At 49.8% G+C, this 25,242-nt stretch overlaps 1 protein-coding gene across 1 annotated transcript in view; it reads right to left on the reverse strand.

Moving 5' to 3' along the window:
* Nucleotides 1-7,075: 7,075 nt before the first annotated feature.
* The window catches only part of HS6ST2 (heparan sulfate 6-O-sulfotransferase 2), a 131,461-nt gene continuing 113,294 nt past the window's right edge, over nt 7,076-25,242 (reverse strand). The window contains exon 2 of the mRNA XM_086756597.1: nt 7,076-10,007. Within this exon, the coding sequence (XP_086612723.1) occupies nt 9,305-10,007 (703 nt within the window). The 3' untranslated portion in view covers nt 7,076-9,304. The remainder of the gene's footprint in view (nt 10,008-25,242) is intronic.

Consider the following 25,242-nt stretch of genomic DNA (forward strand, 5'->3'; position numbering starts at 1 on the left):
GTAAATCTGTGGCTGGTTTCTGCAAACAGCTCTGAGGAGACACAACCATGGGGCACACTGGGCTCCAGACAGCCAAGTACGGTATGCGGTGGCTTCTAGCACCACGGGCATCCCGACCCTGACACGCAGCCGGCGTGCCCCAGCTGTGCCGGCGGGTTCCCGGGATGGCCTGGGCTCAGCTGGGATGTGCATGGCAGCACCTTCCCTGCGGGGAGGATTTTGGTTCTTTGTACACTTACAGCCTCATAAAGGCACCAAGCTGCCCAAGGGGAGCAGAGGTCCCTGCCTGGCCCAGGCGGCGAGACGCGGGCCATCGCCAGCTACCGCCAGCCCGGCTGCATCGCTGCTGAGAGCGGCACGCCGCAGCGGGGTTTCGCCCTGCTGCTCCTGGGGATGTGAGTCGGTGGTGTGGGCTGGTGCCCGGCTGTGCGTGACAGCGATCGCATGGGCCGCTGCCAGAGCGGAGAAGCTGCAGCAGACCCCTGCTGCCACAGCAAGCATCGGCACAACGTTGCAACAGCAAAAGCCACGTGGATTTTGGGTCTGTGCAGCGCTCGGTGAAGGGGATGTCTGCAGGGGCTCCAGAGGGCTCCAGACCCTTCCCAGTGTTGCTGATTTATTTTTGAAAGGAATCAAAAGTTGATATATGAAAGTCAGGTCTGCAAAACAGCACCGCTCAGAGTTGGGGGACAGATAATCTTCCCAGTGGGCGCTTTTTTACACGGGTACTGCTGCTCAGAGGCACTGGGGCCCCCTGCCCAGCTGAGGTTTCTCACCCAGCCACGTAACCACTTTCTGCATCCCTTTACCCCCACATCCCTGCTCTGGGGCCGTCCTGGGGCCAGCTCACCAGCCACACGCAGAGCATGCCCGCACAACCACAGGTGCTCCAGGAAGGCTAGGCTGCTCCCAGAGCCCCCCCATCCGACACACCCCACGCCCCCAGCAGCATCTCCCCAGAGCATTCCCGGCGGTGCTGCAGCCAGGCAGGAGCTGGCACCGACCTCCAGACAGTCACAGCCCGTGGGGATGGGCCCCTGCCCCATCACACATTAACAGGGGATCGACTTCAAAACGCTGGAGCAGCTGATGCTGCTGAGGGTGCTGCAGCCATTCAGGCAGCTTTATTCATTAGTAATTAGGCAGGTGTTACCTGGCATCTAGATTAATCCCACTTTTAATTATTTTGAAACTGTGTGAGATTTCCCGGGCATTAAAGATTATATACGCACTCGCTGATTCCACAGCAATTATTCTCATGTAATGATGTCTATTAATATGCTTCGCAGCTTGCCATGCTCCAAGGGGAAATTCCCAGTTCTCCCCTGCAGAGCACACACCTCCTGTGTGGCATAACCCCCCGTCCACCTGCTTGTATTGAGCAAAAGAACACTTTCCATGTGCTCCACCTCATATTAACAACATCACAGAGCTGCTGCCATACCGAGCACCAGGCGTCGATTGCAAAAGGGCAGAGAGACCCCTCGAGGCTCCGCATCCCCTTGCAGCCGCAGAGCAGCAGCTCCTGCTGTGACTATGGGAAAGGACATCGTACTGGAATAGCTGGAGCATCCTTCCTTCCCCAGGAAACTGCTCCAGAGCTCACACTCAGCTGCAGCCCACTCAAAAAAAAAAAAAAAAAAGCAGCTTATATTTGTAGGGCTTTTTGAAAGGAAAAGGTCACAACATTTCCATCCCAGGCTGGGCTAAACCGTTTGACCTGAAATCAAAGGTTTAATTCAGCTCGTGGATAATTTGAACTCGTTACAGATTGCCTTTACAATTTAAACACAGTATTTAAAAGAAGAATGTAATTTCAAAGAGGAACAATAATAGAAGTGTGAGCTGAGAACCTCAAGCCAGAGAGCTGTTCTGAAATCTCACCTTTCATTTGGCCTAAATATCCCTTGGCCTCATCCCTTTTCACTGTAGCTCTTGTCATTCCCAAACTTCATTTATCAGAAAATCTACCATTCACTGGCAAAACAAGTGTTGTGCCACTGGCCGCCAAACTTACGCATCAGGAGAATGAGGGCTTGAGTGAATGTTGTGCCAGGACCCATTTGCAGCCCTCTGTCCGTGAATGCTCATGAGAAAATGCATATATGTGACATAAAACTCTGTAGTTTATGTCAACAACTGCTGGTGAACATCCTTGCAAGTGAAGACCTTATTTGCAGTCATATGAGGGAAAATACAAATCCAAAAAGCTGAGAATACCAAAAGGCCGCAGTCGTAGTGTCCTGAAAATGAACACTCAGCCCTCACTATAATTGTTTTGATTGCCTTGCATATATATTGTTTCAGCATTTCATTGCTCCCAAAACAAAAAGCCATATAACCTCACCTGCCTGGTCTAATGCATCCTCGCAGAGCTAAACTGTATGATGAAGCTTCTGGGTAGAGACCACAGGTAATTTGGCTGATAGATCCTCTCGAAGCTTAGAGCCAGATTTGATTTCAGGTCTAAACTCATCACTCCGTCTCTAGAGATAGCAGAGCAGTGATATTAGCATGATGGCAATGCAGTTGACTCTGAACTCAAGAAATGGATTAAATGAAATTACACTCTTCCCTGATGAGGCTGGTGGAACAGGGAGATTGCTTTAGGAAATCCAGAATTGAATTTCATAGGTAAGAGTTCAGATGTTATGCTATTTGCTCAGGAAGGTTTTGTGCAGGCTGTTTCTCTCTGCCGCACAGGAGCCGTGGCTGCAGCGGTGTGGGAAGGACAGACCGTGCCAGCTGCCTCCAGAGCCCAGATCCCATCTTTGTTCAGATCACAACCTGGTTTGTCATTGCTCCATCCACCTTGGAGGCAGGAGATCCCAACTCCCCTGTTCCAGCATCCCCATTCCCACAAGTGGTGGGAAGGATCTTCTTTTCTTTCTCCTCCCACGCGCTGCCAACCCGGCAGGGTCCAGCAACAACCAAGCCATCCCCAGCTCCACCCAAATGCTTCAGAGACAGGGATATTTTTAGTAAGTGAATGATTTAAATCTATCACCTGCTTGGAAAACATTTCTCCTGCAGAAGATGTCTTGGTAAAGACGACCTTTCCACCCAGAGCTGCTCTCCCTGCCTCCCCGGGAGCGTGTGGGCCAGCCTGGCAGTCCGGGTCTGCAGCTGAAGGCTTGCATTAGTCTGACAGGTTCCCTCAATTATCTGATATTTCTGGCTGAAATTTAAGACAGGAGCTGTATCAGCTTTTCTTCTCCTTTCCTTAGTGATTTCATGAGCTAAAACATCAATTGCGCTGGTATCTGTCAGGTTTTATTCACATCTCTGATCACTTTGGATAATGTGCTAATTTTAAAAATTACATGAAAAAGAAAGCCCATTAGTTCATTTTTACTCGAAACTGACATAATTGGAAGCAAACCTGTATTACAGCGTACTGAAATATATCCTGCATTCTATAAAGAGGTTGCAAAGCTCGTTGACAAAAACCAGCTGAGCAGTTCACTTCCAACAGCCCTTCTGCACCAGGCACCCTGTCGTGGTTTTGTTAGTGAGGGGGGGCCTAAGGTGGCAGCTTCTGTAGGAAACTGCTAGAAGTTTCCCCTTTGTTCAGTGGACTCGGCCGGGCCTAGGGCGGACCCGCTGCTGGCCAAGGCCGAGCCGATTGGTAGCATAATGTCCCATGATAACGCCTCTGCGATAACGGATTTAAGAAGGGGAAAACAGAAAAAAAAAAAAGAGAGAAGAGAAGATGTGAAGAAGCTGAGCGGGGGCAGAGGCACAGAGGGGGAGGCGCAGGCCTCATGGGCCTTGCAGGCCTCACCCTCTGGCCTCTCTCCAGGCAGCTGACTGGGCCCAACTCGGTCCAGCCTGGCTGCAAGAAGTGGAAAGGAGATGAGAAATGAATAAGATGCAAAAAAAGATCCTGAGAGACATCTACCAGCGTGTTGTGAGGAACGGCTGCAGACGCCAAGGTCAGTTCAGAAGGAGGGGGAGGAGTAATGCAGCTCCTGGCCAAGATTCCCCTGCAGCCCGTGGTGCAGCCCAAGGTGGAGCAGGTTGTCCCCCTGCAGCCCATGGAGGTCCATGGAGGGAGCAGAGATCCACTTGGAGCCCATGAAGGACCCCATATCGGGGCAGGTGGATGCCTGAAGGCAGCTGTGGCCCATGGAGGGCCCGCTGGGACAGCTGTTCTAGAGGGACTGCACCCGTGGAAGAGATGACCCACGCCGGAGCAGTTCCACGAAGGACTGTGGCATAGGGGTGGGACCCCACAACGGAGCAGGGGAGGAACGTGAGGAGTTCTTCCCCCGACCATGAAGCAGCGGCGTAAAACAACATGTGATGAACTGACCACAACCCCCATTCCCTCTTCCCCCCTGTGCCGCTCGGGGGGGGAAGGTGGTAGAGATAATGTTAAGCTTGGGAAGAGGGAGGGGTGGAGGGAGGTTATCTTGTTCTCTGTCTCCTTACCCTGCTATTTGTAGTAATAAATGAATAGTTTTCCCCAAGTCGAGTCTGTTTTGCCCGTGACGGTAACTTTAAGGATTTCTCCCTGTCCTTATCTCAAACCTCGAGCCGTTTTTCCGTATATTTTCTCTCCCTGTTGTCTCGGAAGGTGGGGGGAGTGAGAGAGAGACTGCGTAGTCTGGTCCTGATCGGGGCTGAACTACGACACACCCTTTAGGTAAGTCTTAGTCCCAAAATATTAACCCCAAATACAGCACTTTGCAAGGCCATGCAGGTTTCACATGTATCAACCTTCCAATCTTGTGGAGCGCAAAATGAACCAGCCCATTCCCTTTAACATTATATATTGGTGTTCCCCATCTCCAAAGCAGCCCCCGGCTCCACACCAGCTGCCCCAGGCTGATGCTGGCAGCACCGGTGTTGCTGACATCCCTACATGGTAGAAACTTCTCAGTGCTCAGAAGGGTTTTCTTAACATGTGTCCAGGCTTTTCAAAACTTACCAGAAGGTTTGAGTGTGACTTGATTCACTGCTGTAGCTCCTCAGCTCCTGAAGTGGAGTTTCTCTGCCCAAACAACCCCCTCCCTGCCCTCTGCCCTTCCTCTCCTGCAGTAAGAGTTTTCTCAGCTGTCAAAGTACGCCTCTCGAAAGGCAATCCCAATTGCTTTTACACCAGACTTCACTGCTGAGCGCTTTTTTAGTTGCATCTTGCATGCTGTCTATCCTGCTTGCAGCTCCACCAGCAGCTTTTCCAGCGCACTGACAGATCTGTACGTAAAGCCACAGCAGTGAAATGCAGATTCGCTGGCGAATCCCTCTGTTCCCCGCTCCCCATGACTCAAAAAGCCTCACAGAGATAAGATGTCTGTGCAGGTACTCACAAGTGCATTGAGTTTGTGTGGCAAGGTTTTGTGGCGGGACGGCTACAGGGGTGCTTCTGTGAGAAGCTGCTGGAAGGTTTCCCCATGTGTGACAGCCAATGCCACTCAGCTCTAAGATGGACCTGCCGCTGGCCAAGCCTGAGCCCTTCAGTGATTGTGGTAAGGCCTCTGGCATAACCGATTTAAGAAGGGGGGAAAAACCCCAAACTGTGCAATTGCAGCTGGAGAGGAGTGAGAATGTGTGAGAGAAGCAGCCCTGCAGACGCCAAGGTCAGTGAAGAAGGAGGGGGAGCAGTAATGCTGCTCCTGGCAGAGATTCCCCTGCAGCCTGTGGTGATGACCATGGTGGAGCGGGTTGTCCCCCTGCAGCCCATGGAGGCCCACGGAGGAGCAGAGATCCCCCTGCAGCCCGTGGAGGACCCCACGTCGGGGCAGGCGGATGCCAGAAGGAGGCTGTGGCCCGTGGAGGGCCTGTGCTGGGGCAGGCTCCTGGCAGGACCTGTGGCCCCGTGGGGACAGGAGCCCACGCTGGAGCAGGTTTGCTGGCAGGGATTTTGACCCCATGGAGGGCCCACGCTGGAGCAGTTTGTGAAGAACTGCAGCCTGTGGGAAGGGCTCACATTGGAGATTTATGTGGAGGAATCTCTCCCGTTGGAGCAGGGGAAGAATGTGAGGAGTCCTCTCTCCCAGGAGGAAAGAGCAGCAGAGAATGAGTGATGAACTGACCGCAACCTCCGTTCCCCATCCTCTGTGCCGCTGGAGGGGAGGAGGTAGAGAAAATTGGGAGTGAAGATGAGACCAGAAAGAAGGAAGGGGTGGGGGGAAGGTGTTTTAACATTTGGTTTAATTTCTCATGACCTTACTCTGATTTGATTGGTAATAAATTAAACTAATTTCCCCAAGTCAAGTCTGTTTTGCCCATGACATAATTGGTGAATGATCTCTCCCTGTCCTTATCTCAATCCATCAGCCCTTCATTAAATTTTCTCTCCCCTGTCTAGCTGAGGAGGGCAGTGACAGAGTGGCTTTGGTGGCACCTGGCATCCAGCCAGGGTCAACCTGGAGGCTGACAAAGAGGAAGGGCACCTCCGGCCTCACAGGGGAATTCAACTTGGGGGAGGCAAGGTCTCCTACGGACACCTTTGGTCTACTGCCCCGCTGCCAGTCCTGCAGCCTGCTGATCTTCTACAGCCACCAAGGAAAAAACGTATCCAGCCAAATGGTAAAAAAACATCTTTTGTGCTTGACCTGGGATGTTATGCTCAATTCACTCTCGCTTGCTTTTGCATCTAATCCTGGTTTAGCTTTTCTGTGTTTTAAAATGTCCCAGGAAGGGATACAGCAGGGTGCACTGGAAGTCAGCGGCTGGGCAGCATCCTCCAGAGTTGGCTGGAGCAAAAAAAGGAGGGTATCATGTAAAGGAAAAACAATAATCATATGTATGCACACACACATAGGAGCCATCCCTTAATAATGCTGCAGACCATTGACAGTCATATTTAAAATCAGCAGACACCACTGTTTTTTCTGAGAAGAGCTGCTCAGAAAAGCAGTCAAAACCTCTACAAGAACTCCTGAGCCAAAGAAAGTCCAAAATGGCTTTGCCCTTTAAAGCTGCAGTTTAAAATCACAGCTTTTCTGAAGTGTATTTAAACTCACACACTTGCCTGTCAACTGCTGTTTCATTCCTGTCAAAATTACCATTCATTCTGAACTGTGCAATTCCCAACACGTTGTCAGACAAAGAAATAATCATATGAAAATCAGAAGACTGTAGTTAAATTTTATTTATCAGTTCTATTGTTAAATTACACAATCAAAGTCAGTGGATCGGCCTGTAAATCTACACAATAAGACAGTGTCTACAGTGGAAATCAGTAGAGTTTGATATGGTTATGACAAAATGGTATCCTTATACTCGTACATCCCCTATTTACAATAACAGTATACACAAAGAAAATGCAACTAGTCTTGTAAACCATGCACACCACAGCATAAAAACAAAATGCACCTTCTGCAACAGGCCCTCCGGCTTCCCCGCGGTTAAGTCCTGTTTACAGCAGTGCCTTTCACTTTTAAGAGCGAATTATTTTCCCCTATAAAAACCAAAATACAACCGAGACATCATATTGGCAACTGCAGTTCTCATTTAAAAAAAAAATAGCTGTACATGAAGTTATTATTTTTTCCAGGCTGCTAATGCAGGGTATTGGTTTGCTGCTGCTTTGCTCTCCGCTTGCCCGCGGCAGGATCGCCACCTTCCCGGCTCGCAATGCAACGTCAGATGTAAAACAGCTTTCACACAACTTAGGCGTGGAGCCCCATGACGTTTTTAAAGCCTTCTGCCTCATTTTACGCCCCCCTGCCCCCTTGGTGTATAGAATATTACAGGCGAAAGGCGACAGTGCAAGTGAGCCTTATAAGCATCGCGTACACTGAGACAAAACTCGCCCTTTTTGGGTGCCTCTGTCTCTGCACACCCGCACCGAGATCCCATTTGGTGCCAAGCTGGGGAGTGTTGCAGGCTACGTACAAAATTTCTGAACTTGCTGAATGTATAGCCCAAGCCTTGCAGAGGTTTTTGATGCTTTTTTTTTTTTGCATAGAGATTTCTAGGAGCCCCTCACACCTCCTGCCCCGTCTCCTCTCCCGGTCGCTCTCCGTGAGGCTGAAAGGCCCAGGTGAGTCCGGTTCGGCTCTGGCTCCGTGCCCTGCGCCCCGGCAGAGCCTGCTTGGGAGCGGGGTGCTGCACCTCCTGCACCACGCAACCTTTGTGTCCTGTGTAACTATGGCTATGGTAAAACTGGTTTCCCTCATTTCTAGTCATCGTTCATCTGCCATCGCTAAGAAAGGCTCAAGAGTGTAGAAAAAAAAAAAGCCCTGTTCTCATCTGGTGTAGCAAAGATTTACTGGAAGTAAATCCTAATTCAAGTGTAAATCTACTTCTTCCATTGAGCAATTCTTTTCATAATATTGCTGGGATTAGAGAGTTTTATGACTTTTTAAAGACACTACAAAAATATCCGCAACATAATTTAATCTAGTTTATACCACCAATTATTAAGGACTGATAAATTCAGCATTATGTGTTCTAATGGGTAAGAATAACTTAAAATTAGACACTGTCACAGGACTGTAATTTGGAAAAGGCTTTTATGAAAGATGAAGATGTGCTGTAACTCTTCCAGAATGGTTAAAATCTTACTGCCCTGAAAAATTCTGGAAACAGTGTCTTTAACATTGGCATTGAGTTCAGAAAAGTATGTATGTCTTTTTTTTAATCTTTTTTTTTAAATATGAGATAGACCAAGCTTAAAACTCTAAACAGCAGTACGTAGAAAAAGTTTAAAATTTTAAATATTTATATAACTAGAGAAATTACTTCTATTCCTTTTAAAAGCTAATATTATACATAAAACTAGTCAATATTTTTTCTAGACCTTTATTGTTCCCTTCATTGTCCATCCGTTAACTTGGTAAATATCATAAGCAGTCGGTACCCTGGATAACACATTAGTAAAATAAAATTAAGATAAAATCAAAGGGAAAAGGTTTTGCTCATACACTGTATTGTGAGAGTATGTTAAATGCTCATTATTAGGAAATGAGTTTGCTTCCCAGATAGATTTCAGCCGAGCATCATAAACGTTTTCCAGCATCCCATTTTGTACTCATAACTAATTTACGGATTTTTTTTTTTTCTTTTCTTTTAAATAAACGTCCAAGCAACCATTTCCGATGAGCCTACTTGGCTCCTGTATTTCATAAATAATCCAACAAACCTAAAAAGGACAATTTAATTACACGCTAAGATTAAGTGTTCCACGTACAGTACAACATTTACTGCAAAGGCAACTGCAAAGGCAACATGTTAACCTCTTTTTGCTTCAAACCCTTCAGAAGTGTAATTTGTCTGGACTGCTCCGTCGTCTCCGATTTGCAGGCTGGGTCAGGTTCTGCTTCGCTTTCGGTGGTGGGCGAGTCCCCCCCCACTACCGCCGCCACCGCTCCACGTTCCCTATGTAGTCAGTGCTGGAGCTGTTCTCACCCTGCTCTCTCAGGTGCGCTTGCTTCGCCCTCAGGATCTTGCGTTGCTCCTGGCGTTTCCGCCGCGCTTCCTGGTGCTCCTTCTGCCGCATGTACTGGTACCGCTGCAAAAACAGGTCTTTTGCATAATCGTACAATTCCATGTCTAAAAAATTGAGGGCCTCAATGCGCTGCTGAGTCTGCTTGTCTATCTCCACACTGGAGGCCCTTGTGCTATTGTACTGCGTGAACGGCGAGATGAAGTTCATGTTGAAAGTCTTCTCAAAGAGATACTGAGTCTTCCGCTGAAATTCGGTCAGGCCGAAGAAGGCCATCCGCTTCAGGTTCTCCTTGGCACTGTCTAGCAGAACCTTGTTTCTCTGCTCCTCGGGCATGACTGACAGGTTGTAGCATCCCACCAGGCTGAGGTCGGAGAGCATGCGGACCTGGCGGTTGTTGGCAAGGTTGTAGGGGCAATCCATGAACTCCTGCAGGGAACAGCCCGACCAGTCGTCCCCTGTGTAGCAGCTGGGCAGCTCCTCGGTGGTTGGGGACCGGCCGTCGCAGACGTGCAGGGACGCCTTCCACGTTGCTCCTCGCTGGACGTGGCGCCATTCGCTCAGGTATCGGGAGACAGGGTCACGCAGGATGGTGATATAGTAGAAATTCCTGCCAAGGAGAGAGGAAGGCAGAGCGTTTAGTCCCATGTGTCTCCAGCACACAGCGCATTAATGTTCAAAATCAATAGAAACTTGGAGATGCACTTAAGAGGCTTTCAGGAGCCCTGCTGCAAAGTGCTCCTCTGCATGCTCACCCCTCCGGGGTGAAGGATGGCTCAACAAACTCCCTGGCAGCAGTGGGAAGGGTTTTATTTATCTGCACACATCTGGCTGTGCTTAACGAGTTTTGCCTCTACAGAGGTGGAAGGGACCCCCACATTTCCCTCTCTGTAGCTGCCCATGTGGCTATGTGCTCCTGCTGGGTGCCTCCACTGATGCCCTCCCCAGACCTTGGGAGAATAATCAAAACATCTCCCAGGATGGAAGCCTCAACCCAAGGAGGGCACGAGTAGCTCTGGCTTTTTCATTTTGCTTGTACAACAGAGCTGGTCTGACAAGTTGACGTAGTCTGCAAAAAGCTGCTCGTGCTACCTCTCCTGGTGAACAGCAGCGGGTCACAGCCACACCAGCCCCAGGGCAGCGTTACGCCCACAAGGAAGACATTTCCTACAGGACTTTTCAGATAAATGGGATGTGCCCAGAAGCCACAACCCACTTGCACTGAAATGAGGATCTGGGAAAAGCCCATGCAAATCCCTTTTTATCCTCCTCCCTTCACCTGATACAGGACTGCAACGATGAGAGGGAAGAGATAAGTGAGTAACAGGAAATTAAAGGATGTGTTACAGCATTTCGTAAGAGAAAACATTTCCAAGGGAGGTACTGGCTTTGGTTTGGAGCAAGAGGAGGGTGGCACACGTGGGGACCATGCTGCCGCAGGGAACCTCATCAGGCTGCCAGCCAGAAAAGCTGCAAGCCCAACCAAATGTATAGCACTAAGAGATCACGCTGGGCCATGCACTAATATCCACCGACAAACACTGCTTCCCACCGTTGGCAGCCTGAAGCCCACCGAGCTCTTCACACCTCCTTTACTATGACCATGACCATGACCTCAGCGATGGTGCTGAACGTACACTGTCAGGATACCCGCGATCTGCTTATGCAAATGGAATTAAAAGTAGCTCAATAAGCAAATTGTCCTGCCAGGGAAGGCCACTGCTGCAGGATGAGGACACCGAGTGCCTTTGAGCCCCGAGTCCCCGGGGTGTGATTGCCATGTCCTCCGTGCTGCACAAGGAGGAGAAGGGACATTCATTCGCTTTTCCGAGTGGCATCACGACTGGCCACCTCACAGCCAATCTTTTGTTCCCTATCATTTCCTTCGTCAGAAAAGCCACTAGATGTCAATGTTTTACAGAAAATTGTCTCTGCGTGGACTAAAAAGCGAATCACAAGTACCGAACGCATCCAACAGTACAGGGGAAAGGAAACCTGACAGTTGCCATTCCTCTTCCCCTTTAGAGCATGCAGGCTCATCAATAATTACTTAATTATTAAGTAGCAAGTACAATAAACTTGCAAAGCCAAATAAAGCCAAGGAGCCCAGCACAGCATCGGTGGCTGGACACAATGGCACCTCACGCTCGGAGAGCTGGGACACTGCAATCAGCGCGATCGCTGTTCCCATGTTCACCCCAGTGCTGCTCCCTGGCTCCGAGGGTTTTGGCCGCAGGTTCACACAGGTGAAGGGAGCCAAAGCCCCCGCCACAACCCCAGAAAAGGTACTTTTCTCCAAAAGTGTCATTAAATGATTTAATCATGAAAGCTGGAGTTAAGAGGGAGCAAGGACAAAGCTGACTTTCACGTCATGCACCCAGAGTGGCAGCCACGTTGTTCCTTGCAAAGACGGGAAGAGTTTCACTCTGCCATCTCAATGGGTCTCTGGTGGTGCTGGAGAACCCAACAGGGCAAAGGGATTTCCATGAGCACCATCACCCCAACCAGGCACTACGACGAGCAGGAGCTGGCCCTGGTCACTCTTGTACACCAGGCTCCTTTGATGCAGAAACAACACAGTCTTGAGGGGGTCCCCGACACAGAAAAATGGAGCATCTCGGGGGCAAACCCACACCCCTTCTTTAACTCCTGCAGGTGCTCCTCACCTTTGGATCTAATTTGTTGGGGTACTGCACTAAAATAATGACCTGACCCTCAAGCAATAACAAATTAGTGCCACATAGCACTAACCTCTGTGCCAAGTATAGCAACAAACTTCTGCTGATGGAGGAGCCAAAAGCAAAGCTCTGCTTACCGCAGAGCACCTTGTACAACCCGGCCCCTCAGCAGGAGCAGGGTGTGGGCACTTGGGTGCTGCCAGCTAAGGGAGAAGGCCAACAAAACCATAAGCTCTAAGGTCATCACAGCAGTCGATGGGGAGTTAATGCAAGAAGGGAAACAAATCCTGAGCCAAGATCGATAGAGCGAGCGTTTCATCATAGCTCAAACTCCTCAGCCGCTCTCCCTTTGTGCTTTTTGGTCACAGGCAGTGACAAAGCGTCTCCCTTGGCTGCTGTTGTAAAAACAAAAGAATGAATAAAAACTTGTATGCTGGCGGAAGAAACTGCATCGTAACGGATCACCATCACCCCAGGTGGCTGGCGGCCTCATCCGGGCAGATATCTCCATCAGCGCCTGCCAGGGGAAAGCGCTGCAGCCGAGGGAGACTCGGGAGAGGAGGCTGAGTAAAGCTGCACACTGCAGTCAGCGTGGAGGTGTCTGCGTCCCCTCCAGCACCCCGTGCCCAAGAAGCCAGGCCATCGGCAGGGATGCTTAGGGGATGCCCCAGACGGAGCCCGTATCCTACCCGGCCTGAGCACGGCTCCCTGCAAACGCGCTCATGGCTGTTACTGATGCCATGTCATTATTTCCCAGATGAATCTTGCTTTCAAGACAAGACTTACAGAGCGATGGCTTTGTCAGCTGCTGGGACAATCTCAGCTATTTTGTGCATTTCTTCCCTTCTTAAGTTTCCCTGTTAAACTTCTACTGAAAAAGGCGCCGTCCCTTTTGGGAACACCAGCTTTTGGGTTTGCCCCAAGCCACTCTCATCCAAGTTAGAAATCATGTCGGCTCCAGAAAAGCAGCCGTGCCGCTCTGCATTTATCTGAACTGAGCTTCAAAAAGTCACAAAAGCTTAATGCATCATCAAGTCAGAGCTGTGCCAGAGATGGATTTGGCCATCAGCGCTCAGAGCATCCTTCTGCTACAACTGGGAGGAAGACTCAAAGCTTTGCAATTATTTTTAGCTCTGTACGTAACAGCGTGTTCTTTCTGCTGTCTTAACAAGGGGGTGTTGAGCTCTTGCCCGTTCCTTGAAGCTTGTGCTTCAGAGCCCAAGACAACATGTTTGCAGGTAGAGCTCAAACTTTACTGTGAATCATCCCTCCAACTTAAAGAGCTGCACTCATCAGAAACATGTTTTTTTCTAATAAAGTTGAGCTGGATGCTTATGAAGCAGAGAACAAAAGGAGCTCGCGGGCTGCTCAGAAAGTAGGTTGACCCTGGAGCCATCAGGAATGTGAGATGGTGTGACAGTGACAGTCACTGGTTTTTGGTATCTCCCTGCCCACAGCTATTCCCTGAGGAACGCGGGGACCAAACAGTCCCACGACATTGAGTTTGCTCCCCTGCTCTGCTTATCACACCACTGCAAGGCTGAAGCCTGAACCGACTTCAGTTTGGGAGCTGTGAATCATTTGTACACGATCCATTAGCGCAGAGGAGCTCAGGAAAGGTCAGAGGCTCTCCTCAGATAAACGCCCAGCTAACGGCTCGCATCATCCACTGGGGTGTGAAAGCTGGGCTTTCTTGGTGCTTTGATGCTGGGTAGGGCAAGGAAAATGGGAAAATGGCAGAGACAGGCAGGGTGATGGGCTGGAAGGCAGGGATGGAGAGAGGAGGAGAGATGTGCTCGGCCTCTGCACAGCTGCAGCAAAGCCAGCCCTTGTGCTGCATCCTCCCAGCACACCGGCTGCCACGCTGCCCCGGCACCACTGTGGTGCCAGGAAAGCCACATTTCACCCACGGGCCTGAACCGCAGCTCCCTCTGACTGACCAGCACGGGCTCCATCTCTGGGGCAGCGGTGCTGCCACATGGACGCCCCACGGCCGCTCCCAGGCACTTTAAAACCCATATGGTCATGAAGATGCTCTCTCCTCCTCCTCCTGCACAACTGCTGCTGTCCCATGTCAGCATCCCAGAGACCCCACATGGTAACAATGCACACTGGGTTGGGGGGGGGACAGCGCAAGCCCCTGGCTGACACTTTTGCTATGAGATGACTTTTGCTAAGATAAGATGTTTTTCGTTGAAAGGGACGGAGAAATGTGTGCTGTCAATGGACAGCCTGATTCCGGCTGCCCGGTTCCTCAGCCCAGAGCAGCCCCCTCTCTCCTTCCTGCACAGCTCCTGCAGAAAATACAAAACAAACTGAAACCTCAGACCTCCGTGAGTTTATCTGAGGGGTTTATTGAGACTGAGCCATCTGCTCGCTTTGAAGGATAATTCTGTGGTCACACAGAGCATCTGTGCCAGCCCCTTCCCCACCTCTGCCCAGCACAGGGGTTGAATGAGAATACTTTTTTCCAATCTAATGATTTTTTTAAAAGCATCCTTATAGCAAGCTTCTAAAAGCAACATTAAAGAAAAAAAAATAAATTGAAGTCAAAGTGAGGAGGTGTGAAACCCCAGAGGACGACAGCGCTGAGTACAGCCAGAGACTTCAGAGCCTGGAGAAGCTGCCAGGGACAGGACAGGCAGCTGCCCACCCTGCAGTGCTCAGGATGCTCGTTGTGTGTGGAGCTGCTCTGCTGAAATGAGGTGAGGAAGGGGTGACTTTGTTTAAGCATCAAGATGGGTCAGAACCTCCCAAAGTATGAGGGCATCTCATCCCAACCCAACCGCCCCAGCTCTGAAAAGCAGGACTGCGAGGCAGCAGCAAACCAGGTGATGCAGAGGGTGATGAAGAGGGTTACGAAGAGGCGATGCAGAGGGTTACAGCCAAACCTGTGGATGGAGAGCGTGGGGAAGGCTCGCAGCTCCCTTCCCTCCTCCTTCGCTGTGCCACAAGCGGCCTGCCAAAATGGACCATCAGCAGCCGAGCATCCACCCTAACGGCCTGAGAGCAGCAGGCTGCACGCCAGCGGTAAAAAACTCACCAGGAGACTCTTGTCGAGCTTCAACTCTTGCACTTGCTCCCAGGGCACTGTAACCCTGTGGAGAGGCTGTGGGGTCCAAGTGAGTACCATTTCCATCAGGACCATGATGAGGGCTGCCTTCAGCTCTGTGCTTCTGAGCCCCTTCAGGTCAAAATTCCCACTGGTGCCAAGGCAGAGGAGCATCGATCCCTGCCAGAGGACAGAGGCTGCTGTGCTGTTTAATTGCTTGTTGAGTTAGAGGAAAGCTGGAGGTCAGCTGCTGGCAGCTGTCATGCCTTCAGCCTGGAAACCTGAGCCTGGCGTGATGGAGCTATGAGGTAAGGAGCTGGGGAGAGGAGCTGACAGCTAAACAGCCACTCACCATTACATCCATTAGCGGATGGATCAGTAGGTGAGGGACCGAGTGACCTTTTCCCATTTCTGCTAAGAAGTGAGGCTGTAGCAAGAAAGGCTTTGTAGGCTACAGCAGGTGAAAAGCCTCCAGCCCTTGGACAGGGAGCACCGCAGCCCTGCGAGCATGCTGACCTCCCTCTCCAACTGTGCCCGGGGACAAACTAACCCACGAAAAAACAGCTTTGGCCCACGGCTGGGGAAGAAGAGCTATAATTTCCAGGCAATGCACTGGGGCAGTCCCATTCTTCCAGCAAAACTAAGGCTGCCCTTTAAGCTGGCTCAAGCGCAATGGTTTGTATCTAGGTCAAGCTCATCCAGATGACAAGCCTGGCTAGGATGGTCTGGAGACGCAGACGGGTTTGTGCAATGAATGGGAGCCAATTTGACACAAGTGTCTCCATCTCATTGGGTCAAGATGGGGGAGGAAGGGAAGTCTGGGGATGTTTCCCATTCAGGGCAGTGTGAAATCAAGTTACACTCCAGGTGAGGATGGACATTTGGAAAGGGAAGTTCCCTCTGAAGGGGCAGGGGCAAAGGGACAGACCAGATACGTACCACATCCAGCAGAAAAGCAAATAAAATGAACTAAAACCCTGCAGCACAGATTCTGCATACGATGCAAACGATTGAGGACTGAGCTACTGAAAAAAGAGAAATAATCACAGGGTTGGTGCTTCGGCACCAGAAACAATGCACAGTCACCAGAACTGTCGAGCAGCACAAGGACGATCAGTGTCCTTCCCACCCTCCCCATAAACCGCTCACGCCGCTGAATAAAAATCCACAGAGCTCATTTATAAAAGAGCAGTCACATATTCATTTTTTAAGCCTTTTTTTTTTAGACAGAAACTACTTCTCTCACACAGCTCATCCAACAAGAGGAAGATGGCCCCGCACGCAGGTCTGAGATCCCATCCCCTTCGCTGCTGTCGCCACTCCCAGCACTGACCTGACACTCCGCTGCAGGCAGGCTCCCAGCTGCTCGCTCGCCCCGCGTCACTCCTGAAACATCTCCGCTTGGGACAATTTGACAGAAAAGTCCCAGACAATGATGGGAGGTCAGGCACGCAAACAGCGCGAGTCTCGCATTTTTTGCTCTGCTCTTACAAACCCTGTCCACGCGGCTCCGAAACTGCCGACAGATTTTAACCTTCGGCAGAGGGTCTCCCTGCCGATCAATCATGCCCACCACAACTCTACGAGAAGTCAAACTCAATTACGCCACGCCGGGCGTGAAGAGTGCTTTGCTCCCAGTAGGTGAGGTTAATTCCCATCAAGAGTGGCCCACTGAGAATTTGATTTGCTAACACCGCAAATTGTTCCTCTAAGAGAAACACCCCTGCCGCCTCAGTGGTTGGAGGCAGGTGTCTGTTTGGAGATTGCTCAGAGAGAGCCAAAACGTTCATTTAAGTCTGCGACTCATTCTGATTCTTAATGAACTTTGTCACCTAGAGACACAATTAAAAGGACAGGGACGAGTATCCCGGTGACAGCCCCTCCTGCCTCAACCACACAGGTTTGGAGAGCCCCCCGAAATGGGAATGTCTCTTCCCTGCTGAGACATGCTCCTGCAGGAAAGCTCGCAGAGATGAAGCTGAAATATTTGGCAATCTCGCTGATGCAGCGCTGAGAATCAAATGTTTGCATCTACTCCAGATTGGTCCCAGATGCTTCACATCAGTGATGCGGAGGCACCGGCAGCAGCCAAAAAGCATCACCCTCGGGCTTCTCACAGCTTCAGGGAGAAGATCTCACGCCCAGGGCGCCACGGAGGCTGCATGGCTGCCCACACTGGGTCCTCCCTTGCCGTGGTTGCAGCGCTAGCATGAAGCGGGGTTATGGGAGCAGGTCTGCTTCTCTCCTCTCCCCAGTGGTCTCAACGCAACACCTGCCAAGCAAGCACACCCAGGGCTGGGTCCCACTTGTTCCTATGAGATTTCTTTTCATTCAATCATTTCAACTAAACTCCATTTCCGGCCCTATCTCATTCAAGATTCAAAGTACGGCAAAATCCAGATGAGCAAATGACTTCTTAATTAAAGAGGTGAAGTATAAAGATTATGGGGAGGGAGAGAAGGAGGAGGAGGAACAAACACTGCTTTTTCTCTGCAGCATCCTGCAAAACTACAAGCATGTAGACAATATTCCTCTGCTCCAGGTCTCAGGGTACCATGCATTAGCTCCAACAAGGGCCTGGGAGGAAAGGAGATACGTATTTCAGAACTGTGAATTAAAGCCTTCAGCAAATGTAAATTTACACTTCATCTAAGTAATCATTATGTTTTCACTTCTATCAGCACCCAATGAATCACAGAGATGTTTTGTCTGGAAACACTAATGGTGGGGGTAGGAAGCCAGCAGCCTACCCACAGCAACGGTGGCAGGAGAAAAGTGCCAGAGGAACCCATAAAAGGGAGCTGGATTTGCAAGAACGGCAATTACGCCAGCCCATCATCGCCCATGAAATTATCAAATAGGAATGATTTGCGAAGAAGCAGCAGCATCTCAGGCAGAGAGGAAGGCAGCGCTTTAAGATTTTGCAGCTGAAGGGAGATGTTCATATCTGTGCAGGCATGGCACGCACACACAAAGCTACTGAAAATACAGCTTTAAACAAGTAAAAAACATGCAGCCTCACACAGGCACGTGCTCCCAGCTACCCTCATGCACAAACTAATTGTCCGCAGTGCTGTCTGCAGAGGGGAGAGCGGCCCTGCAGATCTGCCAGAGTGGTATTAATTTCATAATTGCCTGCATTATTAAGATCTCTGCAGGACACCCTTGCTCGCAACCAGTTCAGCAGGAACAGTGGCCTTTTTACTTACAGGGTTTTTTTAGTGGTGGATAAAAAGAGAAGCAGGTTTCCATTTTTAGACTCAGCAAACAGAAGAGTGACTCAGCTGCTGGAGCCAGTCCCGAACCCACCACCTCCACCCCGGAGCCTCACAGGGAAAAGGGTGGCAGTGCCGGGCGGAGGGGCCCAGACCCATCCCACCCACCCAACCTGCTGGGAAAAGGACTTAACTGCCCTTCAGAAACATCCATCTCCCACCACCACCAGTGCAGAGCAGCAAAACTTCCCATCTTGTTAGCTTAATTACATGACAGAGGTGTCTGGATGGAAGGCAGCAGTGGTGCCACGGCCCCAGCAGCTGCACACAGGAGGTAAAACCCAAGGAAAAGAGACAGAAGGTGGTGAGGAGCATCAGTGAAAGAGTGTATCACGTGTCCTTCTTGGAAGATGATGAACTGCAGTAGGGGCGACATTGGATCTGTGACACTGACCTCGGCAGCACGCATGGTCCTGGCATTTGAAAGTGTCTTTGTTGCCAAGGGTGAGTATCCCTTAAAAAAATAAGACACAGAGCTGAATTCTGCCTTTAATATACGCCAGGAAAAGTCAAGGTGTGAGTGATGCCTTTTGAAAAACCAAACCCTGAAGCCCACAGAGTACCAGGAGTACCTTCCTAGTCCCAGTGTGAGAAACTGTCCCTGTCTCCAGCAGCTCATGTCTCCCAGAGTCGCCGCATGCAGCATCTTCCAGGCGTGGTATCACGCAGCATCTTCCACGTGTGGTACCACGCAGTATCTTCCACGTGTGGTACCACGCAGTATCTTCCACGTGTGGTACCACGCAGTATCTTCCAGGCGTGGTATCACGCAGCATCTTCCAGGCGTGGTATCACACAGCATCTTCCACGTGTGGTATCACGCAGTATCTTCCAGGCGTGGTATCACGCAGTATCTTCCACGTGTGGTACCACGCAGTATCTTCCAGGCGTGGTATCACGCAGTATCTTCCACGTGTGGTACCACGCAGCATCTTCCAGGTGTGGTATCACACAGCATCTTTCCAGGCGCGGTAGCACGCAGCATCTTTCCAGGCGCGGTACGGCACCTCCCCATTTGCAGAGCTCTCTCATGGATTCATTAAAAAGCACGGCAGACCTCCCAAAGAGAGAAGGAGGCCACTGCAAAAGAGCTGGTGAATAACCACAGGATGTTGCTATAAATCAGATCTTTACACCGGTATTTACCCTTTCTAAATGCCGTTGCAGGAATTGGTTTCAACTTGTAACTGATATTTCTGCGGCGGCGAAGACAGAGGTTTGCAAAACCTACACTCCATAAGCAGCGGTTTACAGAGAGGGAACAGTGGCAGTTTTTCATTTTCCAGAGTCCACTCACTCTTCCAAGAATCTTAATGCCTCATTGATTCATAATACAGTACATAAAGATTTCATTTTTTCCTGCACACAGTGATATATTATGGAGGCAATCTATTTTGCCACTGAAAAGTTTGCTTAGTAGAAAAATTTGGAGTTTTGACATTCAGGAAATTACAGTCATCTGTAAAGCACGATTGATATGCCAAGGCTAACATTTTCATTGTACTTACGGAGCCAGAATAACTACGCTAAAATATTTATTATAGTCTAAAAAAAAACCCAGGCTCTTGTTTATAAAAAGCATATATTCAGGATTAAAGAAATAAGCTTTATCCTTACATCCACATATATTTTAGCTATGTCTTAAATGCACTAAGCCACACGTACTCTCTGACCAGGTGAAAATAGTTTTAACAATTTAATAAAACCAACACTTCGGACAGCCTCTGCCGTGCCCCGAGCGTGCAAGCGGAGGGCACGAGCGGAGCACACGGCTGCGCGGAGTGGCACGAAAGCAGAAACGCGAGACGGGGCTGCTATGCGGAACCTGCCCGATGTCCCCTGGGTCTGCGGATCCTCGCCCTGCCACCCGCCAGCCACCCAAAGGGCGCACGGGAAGCAGATGATTACCGAACCCTGTGCACTTCACCTGCAACTTCTGTTAATAGGACCAAGAAGCATGAGGGTGCAGAGGGGTCCCGTCTCAGCCTGACACGTACATTTGTCTTTTTTATGAACGTACGAATGTGCATTTAGAAGTTGTGATTTATCGTATTTACTGAGCACTCCTTGCAATTTCCAAATCGCTGCCTGAATCGCAGTAACGCGCCTCACAACTCCTTCGTATGTAACAGTCCGTGCTATCGAACGTCTTTGCCTCAGCTCTGGAGAAATCTTGGCGCTCTCAAGAAAAAGATCCGACGATCAGCTCCACGAGCTCTGCGTGTCACACAACGGGGAATTAACTCCTGAGAGGTATTTATAACATCATTTGTTATGATGTTGAGCTCTATATCAGAGCTCAACCAATTCTCTTCAATAATACATAAAAGGAGGAGGTTTGGCTCCTGAAAAAACGTAAGGCTGATGTTAATTCCTTCACAAGCCATTTGCAGATAATCTTCCCTTCCCAGTTAATGTATCCCACGATAAGTTACACAAAAGTGCTTTTAAAAGCCAAAGCGAGGATATGTCGCGTATAAAAAGCGACATTAACGCAACCTATATTTTGCTTATCATAATCATTGGGCATACAGAAATCCAAGGAAAATCCCTCCTTCTCAAAGGCAGCATCCACTGAAAACATCTTTGAAATGTGATTAATGAACAGATACCAATATATTCTCAGCCTACTGCTAAAACAGGGACTGAGCAACGGACAACATATTTACAGCTGCAACTTGCTACAATTTTAATTTCAGCTTTCATGGATTTCATTTAGCACCATGAGGCTGAATAATGAAGAAATCTGTATCAATTGAAAATAGCAGGTCTGCTCCTGCCCCACTAGGGCACTCCAGTAATACCACGTAATGGAAGGGGATTCTCATTTAATTGAATTGGAAATGAAACACGTATTAGCTAAGAAAACTTAATCAGTGCAATAATATTAAAATGGGCCACTCAGACAAACTCTACTGATTAAGTCACTTGCAAACATTTCCGTAATCAGCACTGAGGCTTGTGGCGTTAATGATTTAAACTCACTTTTCTACTCCAGGGAACAAAACTGTAATTTCATAGCAGACAATTAGAATATTTTAAACTCTCTCTCACACATTACAATAGAGCCTCCTGGCAGAAGCGCAGGACTTGATCCTGCAAGGATACGTCCTGAGCTGTGATGTACAAGAAGGTCTGCACGGATGCTGGGATGTCATCAGAATGTTTGATTTAAGCCAGGAGACAACTCAGAAAGCACCTTGCTTGCCGGCGAGCAGTTCTGAAGTACCTGCAGCTCCTCCGCAGACTTCGTCTTTAATCTTGAGTAGTTACTGACGGCACCAATGCACCACAAATCTGTGAGCTCCAAACGTCTCCCAGCAGACCAGGATTTAAAAAATCTTATTCACACATAGCAGACATAACTGGATTTAAAACACTCATGGAATAGCAGAGTGCATGTCTAATAAAACTCCACAGATGTATTTGCTGTGTCAAAGCTCAGCTGGGAGGGGTTTTACATCAGCTTAGCAAGCAAAACTTTGCAAACACGACAAGATGCGCAGAACATCCCATTGCCCACGCCTGCTAGCTCCACCTCATACATTCAACAAAAGTACACTTTACTGACTCTGAATTAGTTAGGACAATTCACATTCATGGAAAATGCCTCTCATACAACCCCGAACCAAGTGCAGGGGTGTGCGACCATCTACGCAGCCCAAGCATGAGACAGGCTGGGAAGAGGCTGAGCTGGCAAAACCTCATGAGATGCTTTCCTGGGGCCAGCAGCAGTGCGTTCAGCATAGTTATCGGCCAGGACACATGGCCTGTTCACAGATTTCAGATGCCTCCTGTACTGTTAATTAATCCGTTCAAAATCCTATTTTAGGACAGCCAAAAGCAAATTTAATTTTTGCATCTTTTCAGTGCCATGATGCAAACCTCAGCCAAACTGGCAGCTGGACTGAGGCCACGGCAAAGGGGAGATGCAGCAGCCTGGGCTGGGCCAGGAGGGGAGCCCAGCTCCCCTCCGCACCGGCTGAAGGGGCGAGGGCTGGCATCGCTACGCAAAAAGCACTCGATTCCACTGCCCATGAACAGCAGTGCTTGCTTTGCCTTTTGCTCCGGCTCTCTTGCAGTGAAGGTAACGCAAGTGTGGGTCAAGACCTGGCCTTGCTCTGAGCAGCTTCTTGCTGTGATCCTTGAACCCTGGGCCTGCTGGGCTGAGCTCCCAGCGTGCACCATCCACAGCCAACCCAGCAGACAGCGAATCAAACAGACTGCACTATGAACCCTCAGCCAGACTAGCTGGAGGTAAAGCCTTGCTTAAGTTAGCTGAGGTACCCTTAAAACCAAGCTGATTTCAGCTGAAGCCAAACCTAACCTACCACTGCCAGAAGAAAACCAGGAGAGGCACCACCAGCCCAGCCCCAGCATCACCAACCTAAAGCAAAATAAACCACGTGATATCCAAGGTTATTCACTGAGATTCATGGCTCCTTCCAAAAAGACCTGCCAGTGCTCCCATCCCTCTAATCTTTGAACAGAAAAAAATAATAAATAAATAAAGGCAAAACTCCTTATGAGCAGTGAGAGAAGGTTCAAAACAACACTGCTGCTATCTGCCAGCATCTCAGGCATGGTTTTCAGAAGATACAGTTCTACTCCTCCATGGATTATTCTGGCTAAAAATGTGTGTGACATTTTAATTATCAAGTACAAATGTTACTGCAAGCAAGCAATGAAACAGATGGTGTCCTGAATTTTACAGTACAGCCACATTTTCCAGCTCAAATTTACAGTTCACCAATCAGCAAGCTTCAAGTCCTGCCTCTCCTGCATCTCCCCATCCCATCTGAATCGCCGCAACCCTTTTGATGCCGGGAGGGCAGCTTTGGGAGTAGAAACCCAACACAAGTCCTCCCTCCTCCAAGTAAACCCACAGTGCATTTCCAACGAGGAAACAAAACGGAGTGCATCTGCACACACCTCAAAGGCATGGCAGGTACGAAGCGGGAGAGCGCTTGCCTTGGGAAAAGGAAGAAGGAATGAAAGGTGGTAAAAGAGGAACTGCACTACTTGAGGGAGCAAAGAGGTGACCTTGCTACCTCCATCTCAGTGAAGGACTTAATTTGTTTATCTCAGCATCTTCCTCAGCAAATGCCACTCATACCAGTTATAACCCCCCAGATTTCCTCCTCTTCCTCTCTGGTGTCTTCTGCAGTCCTCCCAGAAGAGGAAGGGACAGGAGGGGATGAGTGTCCCTTTGGGACCCATCAGTGCCAAGTCCCACATCACCAGGGGATAAGAGAGGAGCAAAGTCAGAAGCTTTTCTATTCATCCTTGCTGGTCTACCATCCTGCGAAAAAAAACAGTACATATGACCAGAGCTGCACTTTCATGCATTTATTTCCCCTCTCTTATAGAAAATGAAACATAACTCAAGAAACAGGAGCCACACAGGTGGACATCATCATCTGTCACACAATGTGGTAGGGGACAAGGAGGACCTTGGCCCACCTTCAGCTGACCACAGCTCCTCACATGCGTGTTCAGACACACCAGTATTATCCAGTAGCGGACGTAGCCGCAGTCTAAAGGAGACCCAGCTCAGGCTGGGTCCGTCATGTAGCTTGCACGTTTCTTCCATAATCCCCATGCTGAAGACAACAAAGCGGGTGAACACTCATCTCCTGGGCTAACTGCACCATGGCAAATGTGGTTCCTGCTTTCAGGAGCTTATAACCCAGTTCAGACGATGCACTGGGATGTGGGTCCAGTGACCGCTGGGGCAGAGCTGCAGCGGCATCCCCCGATGCAGGGTGAGCTTGCGACTGCTGCTCCGTGCAGCTGGGCTGTGCCCCTGACGGGCTGAGGAGCACACGCTGCCCTTGCTGAATGGGCTCCTGATTTAACAGGCTATGGCCAGACTTAATCTCGGGGAGCTTTCCTGACGCTCCGCTCCATTCATCTCTGCTACTGCAAAGTGGAGCCACTGCCGGGGCTTATGGCATCAGTGCTGTGATTACCGCTAGGAAACGTTTTCTGGGAAGGTGTCCCAGAATATAATAACGCTGAACACTTCCTCTGCGCCGCTCTCAGCACCGAGCAATAACCCCTTCTCTCAACGTCAGCACCAGGCTGGCTTCCAGCTCGGTCTGCAAGGATGGGCACCCCTCCTGCCGCACCCCCAGGCAGGCACACCACTGGTGGCACCGGCTCTGCTCTCACCATTCACCCTTGTGCAGACCTCCCCGGGATGTGGAAGTACTCATGCAACAACCAGGCATGGGGAGATGCTGCACGGGCTGAGGCACAGTCCCTTCGGACCCCAAACTCTTCCTCTGAAATGCATTCAGGAGCAGAGGTTTGCAGAGGCTGACGCCAGCTTTGCTTGGCTCACCTTGCTAGCCAGAAAAGTGTTTGCCAGGTGGCTTTTGACTCTTGCACGCAGATTTGCTTGCTGTCACTCAATCCAGTGATGCGTTGGCATCCAGAGGTGAAGACGGTGAGACGCGTGGTGGTCCTCTGAGCCCACCTGGAAAACCTCTTCCCAATGGGAGCTAAACAGGGCACCTGCAGAGCTGGAGGGACCCAAGTCAGAGCTTGGCTCGGAGCACACGTGCCTTCACAAACACTTTCCAGCGAGCCCCTGAACACCCAGCGAAACCCGCCTGGGTATTCGGTTCCCCGGGAGAGAAGTCAAAGCGCTGGTGGTACCAGCGATGCTAGGGTGCGCAGGTGGTTTGCAGCAGATCGATGCTTTCTCATTTGAACTCAGCAAACGAGCGCTCCAGAGCATGATGAAATGTATTGTAGCGGCGCAGGTTACCGGCAGCTGGATTGCTGCGATAAATAAACCTGAATATCAACTGTCTGAGTGAAAATAGTCTCCTC

Source organism: Chlamydotis macqueenii, chromosome 11 (genome assembly GCF_036417535.1).
Source record: "Chlamydotis macqueenii isolate bChlMac1 chromosome 11, bChlMac1.mat, whole genome shotgun sequence".
Lineage (NCBI taxonomy): Eukaryota > Metazoa > Chordata > Aves > Otidiformes > Otididae > Chlamydotis > Chlamydotis macqueenii.